The sequence below is a fragment of the Diaphorina citri genome, unplaced genomic scaffold (genome assembly GCF_000475195.1).
Source record: "Diaphorina citri unplaced genomic scaffold, Diaci psyllid genome assembly version 1.1 scaffold3626, whole genome shotgun sequence".
Taxonomy (NCBI): domain Eukaryota; kingdom Metazoa; phylum Arthropoda; class Insecta; order Hemiptera; family Psyllidae; genus Diaphorina; species Diaphorina citri.
Genome location: NW_007381026.1, coordinates 2614 through 12518, shown reverse-complemented (window position 1 = coordinate 12518; position 9905 = coordinate 2614). Strand labels below are relative to the sequence as shown.

The 9905-nt window shown below is 35.3% G+C and overlaps 1 protein-coding gene across 1 annotated transcript in view; it reads right to left on the bottom strand.

Annotated features, from left to right (window-relative positions):
* LOC103520444 (proteoglycan 4-like) overlaps positions 1 to 9905 on the bottom strand; it is a gene marked incomplete at its 3' end in the record, with an annotated part of 16315 nt that overhangs the window by 4642 nt on the left and 1768 nt on the right. The window contains exons 3-7 of the mRNA XM_026831560.1: positions 5905 to 6041; positions 5023 to 5719; positions 4591 to 4697; positions 1604 to 1697; positions 1111 to 1266 (exon numbers count right to left, since the gene is read on the bottom strand). Coding sequence (XP_026687361.1) covers positions 1111 to 1266; positions 1604 to 1697; positions 4591 to 4697; positions 5023 to 5719; positions 5905 to 6041 — 1191 coding nt within the window. The remainder of the gene's footprint in view (positions 1 to 1110; positions 1267 to 1603; positions 1698 to 4590; positions 4698 to 5022; positions 5720 to 5904; positions 6042 to 9905) is intronic.

Sequence of the window (9905 nt, the reverse complement as noted above, 5' to 3'; positions counted from 1 at the left end):
TGTACCTAACTGCTGAAGCGTCTTATCCGTCCCCGGAGAGAGACAGGAAGACCAGGATATTGAGAAAACCAGCCGGACCCGGGCAATCGACTGCCCGCGACCTCAGGGCGCGTTGAATGCACAAGTGCCAAGAATCACTGCGAAGTTAAGCAACATTGCACGTGATTAGATTTCAGATTTGTTACCCTCCGACAATCCGTGCTGCTGAATTTTCGGGCCCACGTCAAGGCTACAAGAAGAGCAGGAGCGACGAGAGAGGAGAGAGGAGAGAAAGAGAAAGAGAGAGCGCAGCTGGGAGGAGAGAGGAGACGAGAAAGAGAGTCTGCAGAGAGAGAGAGACGCGAGAGATAGAGAGAGATAGAGAGACCTTTTACTGATGTTCGAATGGACAAATAGAGAATGACAGTTGTAGTAGCCGATAGCGTTATCGCGCTGTCCTGGACTTATATCTGTTAGCTAGGTATTAAATTCTGATAAGCTCCGGGCGGTCCTGATTAGGTCTCTGGTGGGACTGAGATTCATAATGGAAATGCAGGTTAACTGTGAGACGAAGATAAACGCCAGTCCTACTAGTAGGGTGGGACTCTATGGGTCTCCAGCTCACGACCTGCGCTTTCCAAGCTTCACCACAGCCTAGCAGTTAGCAGGTTCCCTCTGCTGCAACCTCGTTGAAAAAGAAAAAGCTACTCCTGGTTGGGTGGTTGCTATGGAGAAGGGAGCAATGCAATTCTGCACCAAAAGGTGTTTTTTTTTTTTTTTTTCTTTTTTTGTTTCTTTATGTTTCTCTAATTTCATATGGTCTCTGTGTTGTTTTTGTTTTTATTTTTTTTTCCTTTATGTCAATATCTATCTATATCTTCTATTCCTTATGTTGTGATTGATTTATAGTATCTATATATCTCTATATTATACTCCTCTGTTCTCTTTTAATTTATTGAGTTCGTCTGTATATCATTTAATCTTATTTATATCACATATATTTTTTGTCGATTTATCTCTTATCAGTCGTATAATATTGTTATATGGAATGGTATAATCTTCTCGTGTATTTGTTTTCTTATTCTATATTTCTGAATCTTTATTCCTTTCTCATTTATCTTTTCTTTTTTTTTTTTTTTTTTTTTTTGTTTTTTTGTTCGTTTTTTTTTTTTTTTTCTTTTTCTTTTTTTCTTTTTTTCTCTTTTTTTTTTTCTTTTTCTTTTGTTTTTTTTTTTTTGTTTTTTTTTCGTTTTGGGGTGTGTGGGTCTGTTGGGTTTTGTTCGTTTTCTTATATAGAAAAACAATTCATAGTGATGTTTATATTTATCCTGTAACTGTTATTTGCTTGACTATCGGATAGGACAGAATAAACAATACTACTTTTACATAAATATACAGGTCTTATTGACAGAAACATGGCCGTTATAAAAAAAGGTACCTATCTTACGGTCTGTTTGGAGAAGTAATATTTGAAGAACAAGTAATAATTCACGTTAAATCAGGTAAAGTTTTATTGGTTTTTAAATGGACAACGACTCTTACTTTTGCAGGGTTGTCTATGGACATGAAGAAGATCCGCTGGTTTTTTTCAGCGAGGGAACAAGATTACGCTAAGCAACTATACCATCGAGACCCATTGCAGGGTGCGAGTCAGGATGATATCAGCGGCCAGGAGGGCGGCGGGGGTACGTACCACGCGAGGTATTACTTTACTAATCCTGGGAGTGGAGAAAATACTCTGCATCCACTCAAGATAATCCTGACGGTTATTAAATTGTGGAGAAGAAACGTGGTTTCCGTGATTACAAGGATAGTTTTATACTTTATTTTAATGATTCTGTAACTTTAAACTTTGAAAATTCATCTGGGTTTCCCTGTGACTTGGAGGTCTCAAACTTTGACACTTTCTCAAGGGTGTGTACCTAACTTTACGTGCAATATTAGATATTGATCATATTCTATCTTTAGGAAATTTAAGTGGGTACTTATTCCTGGATATATTTTATGATTAGTATTAGTATGTAAATTATGCATAATATTTTTGTAAAAAATGAGCATGATAAATAAATAAAAAAATAAATTAAATTGTATGCAATGTACTCGTATTTAAATAACAATACCTACAGTAAATTTCAATTGAATTGATTTGATACTCAAGGAGAAGTTAACTTTGTCTGGAATTATAAAGAGATTTAATTTTTAATTTAACCAAATGATGACCACAAAGTTTGTTCTGAAAAGTTCCCATGCCTCGAAACTTTTGAGTAAACAGAACAAATGTGTAGAATACAACAAAAATTGTATAACAAATGGATTACCTACAACAAATAAAATGCAAATAGAATAGAATGTCTAAAGCTTGCTCAAGATTGACACAATTGGTCACCTAATTGTAGACTTTGGAATAGCAAAGCTGTGTTCTTTCTGAAGACTTTAATTGCAAATGCATTAATTATGTACTTGCAAAATAATTATGACAAAATCATTCGTTATCTAGGCCGACATTTTGCATGCCTCTTTGATGTCTCTGTAAAAGACCTGAAGTAGGTAGTATACAGGAACATAGTAGTTTGACGAGTGAAATAGAATTTACCTTGTTTATTCTGCTCAGATAGGACTGAAAAGTTCCTTCGCTTTATAATTTATTATTTTATTGTGATTTAAAATATTTAAATGTGTTTTAGTGTGTAATAATTAGTACATATTTTTAGTGTGCTTCAATATATTGTCAATACATAGGAATCTTTCCTACGAAAAACTATTGTCAAAACGGTCCTCAAACTATCAATATTTTTACAGAATTGACAATAATATTGACAGTGTGCAGCGAAATTTCAGAACAGATGGAAACAATCAAAAAAATTTGTTGACGGACTACGGACTGCAAAAGTTTGGGTTGCCAAAACGACACAGCATACTTCTCAGACAAAATTGTTACAATAGATCAGTTGCGCTTACTTGGGTGATGTTTCAAAGCCTCTCTTTCTCTATCTCAAACGCCTCAACCTCTACCACATGATCTAGTTAACCGGAAAGCGGCGCGAACGACCTTACCAAAGGTTAAAAGCCTAACTGAAAAAAAAAAAAGTGTTTTCACATTACTCTCAATTATGATCTATGGTTCTATGGTAAAATAATTCAGTAGGTACTGAAAACAACAGTAATTTCATAGAGAAAAGTTGCTGTATAGTTCTTACTGGTAGTAGCATTGACAAGTCGTGCAGGATACCAGAGCGCGTGGCATACTGATTTCAGCAAGTTGACCGTGCACCGTGCACGCTCTATAAATTTCACCTGGTAAGCTATCTACTGAAGTACCTACTGCTATAGTTACCTACTAATCAAGTACTATGTACTATTATAGTTACTGGTGGGTGTAATAAGTAATAATTATTATTGTGGTAATTAATTCATCAAATTCATAATACGAGTAGTATTCATCGGTTTATATCCACTTGGAGGATATCAGAGGAGTTTGCAATGTCGAAACGTAGCCAGCGTCGATAGCACGTTGGACGTATCAGTTCTCGATAGATCACTGGAGGTATCTTGAACAATCCAATCAAAGATATAATACATAATGTGATAATACTCATACTATCAAAGCTATACCATTGAAGAGGTCGCTCAGACTTGATGTGGGTATCCTAAACATACGATTAATGTAGTACATTACACTGCGACTAAACTAATATTTAGAAACATAAACAAAACATACCGGAGTATAAGCGGAGTTGAATTAGCAATTATGTCACATAAAATATTCATTAAGCATCAAGTAGGTAATAAAGTTAATGAACGCAAGTAGGTATACCTAAATAATGCCTAATGCCTACTTAGGAACCATATAATTTGACTTGAATCAAGTTGTACCTACATATATTATACTTGGTACATAACTACAGGCTACAATGCAAAGAGTCTTTGAATGTACTCCTAGACTCGTACCTAATGTACAATTATGTACAGAAAAACAAGAGAAACCGAAGGAAAATGAAAATGGAGGACTACTTTCTTTTAAATAGAATATTTGATGGAAATTATTGAAAATCCTGTTTGAGACAGCATTATTGAACAACAAATTCAAGCTTTTGAAGACTTGCTTCCTCTGAAATTCCAAACAACAATTGGTTATATCCCCATTGTGTAACTCTGATGTTCATTGAACTTCACAAGCACATGCATGATTCTGCATAAAATCTAACAACAGTTCTTACAAGTAGCAAGTTCTCAAACTGTCTTAAAACGCACTCAAAGGTGTTTTGCAGGCATTACAAAAACTAACGACTTGAAAGTCTTCAAAGTGCATTACATAACAGCAACACGCAACCCATATTAGGACTCTAAGTGCTGATAATATAGCAATTACAAATTATCTATCATAATTACTTATTATTGCAGACATAACTGAAATTATAGATGTTATAGGCAGTAATTAAATCATCCAGAACATTACATTAAGTTGGACAAGTTGCTTCTTTGCCCGTGTTCCATGTTCACTTTCTTGAAATTCCTTGAATCATTAAGATTTATGGTGAGTTTGGTAACTTTGGTAAGTTTTTAAAGACAGCCCAAACGGTGTTCAATCGTGTGTGAATAATTGTTACTTACTCCTTACACATACCGACGGCCGACGGTAATTTATTGCTCAAATTAGGTAAATCAGACACTTTGGATAATGTGTTCATTATGTTAGGAGTGATTCCGTCTATTCCCAGCTGACATTTTCAGATGATTAAGTTATTGTTAAATCTGTTGACAGTGTCAAATATTGTATATTTTTCTTAAATATTAGAGATCGCATGGAACCATTTTGGTTACCAGAATAGAAGACCAAAGTACTTTTGTAAATAGGTAGGTAAGATTTTGGTTACCAGAATAGAAGACCAAAGTACTTTTGTAAGTAGGTAGGTAAGTATTTTTTGCACCTTTCAAAGTAACCTTCAAGAAATACAATTTATTATTACACCTAATACTCACCTACAAGGCTACAACCTACACTGGTTATCAAAATATTATACATATTTATCTCAAAAATCTTACCTGAGCTGACTGCTGACTTGATCCTATCCGTGATCTGCTGCGTGACTGAAAGTTTCTCCTGGTTACCACCTCCTCTGATGCAGCACTAGGACCTGTTGCTGCTTCAACCTCACTGGAAACTCCCTGCTGACGTACTCCCTCACTTCTCTCGCTCCCTGCTGTCCTCAGCCGATACCTATATAAATCAGCACGATGCCGCTGCTCTGGGCTACCAGTGGTTGGAACTTGCACATCAGGAGCTCTCTCATTGGCTGGCAATGACAGCTGGGAAATAATCGGCAGTTGTGGTATTTTCGGTTCGGGCCTATGATTGGCTAATCGGTGACCGACTCTGTCATCGCTGACTGGAACGTTTTCAGTTCTGATTGGTTTACTAGTGTCTACTTCCTCAGGGTTCAGTCTTGTAGGAATTTCTCCTCTCTGTGTGAATCTGTGATTGTCAGCTTTCCCCCGTCTTGGTGTATCTCTCGGAGGACTACTTTCTCTAGAACTAAATTGGGATATTTTCGGTTCGGGCCTATGATTGGCTAATCGGTGACCGACTCTGTCATCGCTGACTGGAACGTTTTCAGTTCTGATTGGTTTACTAATGTCTACTTCCTCAGGGTTCAGTCTTGTAGGAATTACTCCTCTCTGTGTGAATCTGTGATTGTCAGCTTTCCCCCGTCTTGGTGTATCTCTTGGAGGACTACTTTCTCTAGAACTAAATTGGGGATTTTGCTGAATGGGCATCTGTGATTGTCAGCTTTCCCCCGTCTTGGTGTATCTCTTGGAGGACTACTTTCTCTAGAACTAAATTGGGGATTTTGCTGAATGGGCTGAGAAATCTCCGATGGAGCACTTGGTCTTCTTCTTTCGCCATTCGTTCTCCTTCTGTCTAACTGTAATTTGTTATCACTGGTTGGAATATTACTAGCACTAATTTGTTCATTTGATTGTTTTTGTTTACGAGGTATCAGTCTTTTGTATTCTTCACTATTCGCTGACGGGTTCTCAGCCTCTAGTTGTGATAAAGTCTCCTGAAACAGGCAAGAAAAAGTTTAAACAAGTTTAATCTCCCTGAAAATTTCATACGCTTTTGAAACTTTTATGATGGGAAGTTTAGTGGTTCACCCTTTCTGGCGCGTGCTTTCTTTGGTGAACAATGCTTAGGTGACCTAAGTTAGGTCAAAATATTTATGCTAAAAGTAGATATACATATTTTTATTTTTATTAAAACGACGGTTATAAAATATAAAATCATATTATACCCAGGTACTCTTCCACATTCTTTTCATCTGGAGGTCAGTATTCATTTTGAGATTATATGCACAATCTTTAAACCATGAGATATATTTACCTCCATCTTTTTCATAGGTAACTTGTATTTTCAGTCAAAAGCTAGGTAAGTATTAAAAAGACTTTGAAGAGAGGTATTCGTGTCTTTCATGTGTTGCTATAACTTCAATGGGTACATTGTATAGAACAAGCTAGGATACAAAGATACAGGTACATACATATAGGCTAGGTATCTTATGTATAGGTAGTGAAAGTATTTTAAGTATGACACATTTTCAAAGTCTGAGGAATTTCACTTTGAAATTTTCGTCTCATATTATGGAACTTATGTCGGATAAATTTAGTAAGAAAATTGTATTTTACCTCAGGTTTTCCACTTGAAAGTTTTCAACCTGCTTGTGCATGGCCTACCACAAGTTTGGCCATGCCTCGGGATGAACTAGCGGGATTCCGGAGCGAAGCGACGGAATTCAGCTAGTTTTATTATAAGTACAGAGAGCGGGAAAAGAGAAAAGTAAACTTGTAAATTGTAAAAAAATTAGAAAAATAAATGTGGGCAGGTGGGCCAATAAATGGTACGTTTTTTAGGTGGGCGAATAAATGGTACACTTACCCTACTTATCAGTAGAATACTTGAGTAATTACCTGAATAATCATGTTTATTTAATAAGTTGGTAAGTTTGTATCAATTTGGTTTTTTATCAATTTGTAGAACTAAATTAGCAATATGGATGGATTAAGTTCATTAATTACAAATAGGTAGTCTGCTAGTTCTAGAACTTATAATTATGTTCTGCAGTTTGTTAGACATACAAGCGTGAGAAAGTCTGTATTAGTTTCTTTGTGTTATTAATATAATTATCACAACTTTGGTGCTCACTGCAGGATTGTAGGATTTTCCAAATATCTCAATAATCCAGTACCCAATGTTTACTACCATGCTAGCACCAAAATAAAATAAAAATCTTATGCTCCTCTTCGCGTTCAATTTACCAAGGTAAATAGATACATAATTATATTTTATTATACGTGCAGAGAGCGGGAAAAAGAGAAAAGTAAACTTGTAAATTGTAAATCTCGTCATGTTTACTGACCTGGATAGAATTACGGATACCAGAGCGCGTGGCATACTGATTTCAGCAAGTTGACCGTGCACGCTCTATAAATTTCACCTGGTAAGCTATCTACTGAAGTACCTACTGCTATAGTTACCTACTACTCAAGTACTATGTACTATAGTTACTGGTGGGTGTAATAAGTACTTTTTATTGTGGTAATTAATTCATCAAATTCATAATACGAGTAGTATTCATCGGTTTATATCCACTTGGAGGATATTAGAGGAGTTTGCAATGTCGAAACGTAGCCAGCGTCGATAGCACGTTAGACGTATCAGTTCCCGATAGATCACTGAAGAATTACTTACTTTACTAATCCGGGAGTGTGAAAATACTCTGCATTCCACTCAAGATAATCCTGACGGTTATTAAATTGAGAAAAAAAGTGGTTTCCTGTACAAGGATTTGGTTTTACTTTTTTAATTTCTGTGAGATTTCTGTGACTTTAAACTCTGAAATTTATCTGGGTTTTCCTGACTTGGAGGTTCTCAAACTTCATATTTTTGTAAATGAGTATGATAAATAAATAAAAAAAAAGTTAAAAAAATAAATTAAATTGTATGCAATGTACCTACTCGTATTTAAATAACAATACCTACAGTAAATTTCAATTGAATTGATTTGATACTCAAGGAGAAGTTAACTTTGTCTGGAATTATAAAGAGATTTAATTTTTAATTTAACCAAATGATGACCACAAAGTTTGTTCTGAAAAGTTCCCATGCCTCGAAACTTTTGAGTAAACAGAACAAATGTGTAGAATACAACTAAAACTGTCCAAATGAAGTACCTACAGCAAATGCCTACAATGCAAATAGACTAGAATAGAATACAAACTGTATATCTGCTTGTATATGATAATTATCTGATAGGTAGCTTTAACATGAAGTGTACCTGTCTGTGCTATTACTCTTACTACATCGTCGCTATCTTGAGATTTATTAGAACTGGTTTCCAACTGATGGGTGCGAAATTGACTGGTCTAGTTGGTTTCTTGGAGGCACTAGTGAGCTCTTGGCAGCAGTTGATATTTATTCTGTCTGGTTAAAGATCACTGGCTTTTTGGACACTTTTGGTTCAAAATGTCTAGAAGTAGTAGACGTTGTCTACCGATTTCTTGGAGCGGTTTCTATGTACTTCTTTAGTCCGGATGGAGTTTAGCCAACTTTTAGGCAGAGGCGTGAGTCGGTGTCTGGTTGTACGAGTAGTTGATGATTTGACAGTTCGAATTAATAATAACTATTATACCATAATAATAGTTATCTATTGTAGATTGTACGAGTACGTACATAGTTCTTGTTACACAAGAGTTCCATTTGGAGCATTTAGGTTCTTTGTTTCTGGAGAAACTTTCATTTGGTAATGCCTTAAATTAGGGACTCTTTGATTTAGGAATAACCCTTTTTCTTCTTTTTTTTTGCTAACTATGCTTGCAAACATAACTTCCATTGGGACTCTAGTTCAAAAGCAACATCCATGTAGACAGCATATCCAAGATAAGAAGAACTAAAGAGTCACATTGAAGTGAATGGCGAAATGGTATAATTTTGGCTCAGATCTTGATAGGTTACACTGCGACTAAACTAATATTTAGAAACATAAACAAAACATACCGGAGTATAAGCGGAGTTGAATTAGTAATTATGTCACATAAAATATTCATTAAGCATCAAGTAGGTAATAAGTTAATGAACGCAAGTAGGTATTCCTAAATAATGCCTAATGCCTACTTAGGAACCATATAATTTGACTTGAATCAAGTTGTACCTACATACCAATACATGGTACATAACTACAGACTACATTCAGTACTCGTACCTTATGTACAATTATTATGTACAGAAAAACAAGAGAAACCGAAGGAAAATGAAAATGGAGGACTTCTTTCTTTTAAATAGAATAGAATAGAATAGAATAGAATAGAATATACCCTGCTTATACTGCCAGAATGAGACTGAAAAGTCCCTTTACTCCCGCAGTCTAAGCAAGGTCTCATGTATTTGGTACAATATTTTCAAAAATAATTTACAATAGAATAGAATAGAATAAATAGAATATTTGATGGAAATTATTGGAAATCCTGTTTGAGACAGCATTATTGAACAACAAATTCAAGCTTTTGAAGACTTGCTTCCTCTGAAATTCCAAACAACAATTGGTTATATCCCCATTGTGTAACTCTGATGTTCATTGAACTTCACAAGCACATGCATGATTCTGAAACCGAAGGAAAATGAAAATGGAGGACTACTTTCTTTTAAATAGAATATTTGATGGAAATTATTGAAAATCCTGTTTGAGACAGCATTATTGAACAACAAATTCAAGCTTTTGAAGACCTGCTTCCTCTAAAATTCCAAACAACAATTGGTTATATCCCCATTGTGTAACTCTGATGTTCATTGAACTTTATAAGCACATGCATGATTCTACATAAAATCTAACAACAGTTCTTACAAGTAGCAAGTTCTCAAACTGTCTTAAAAC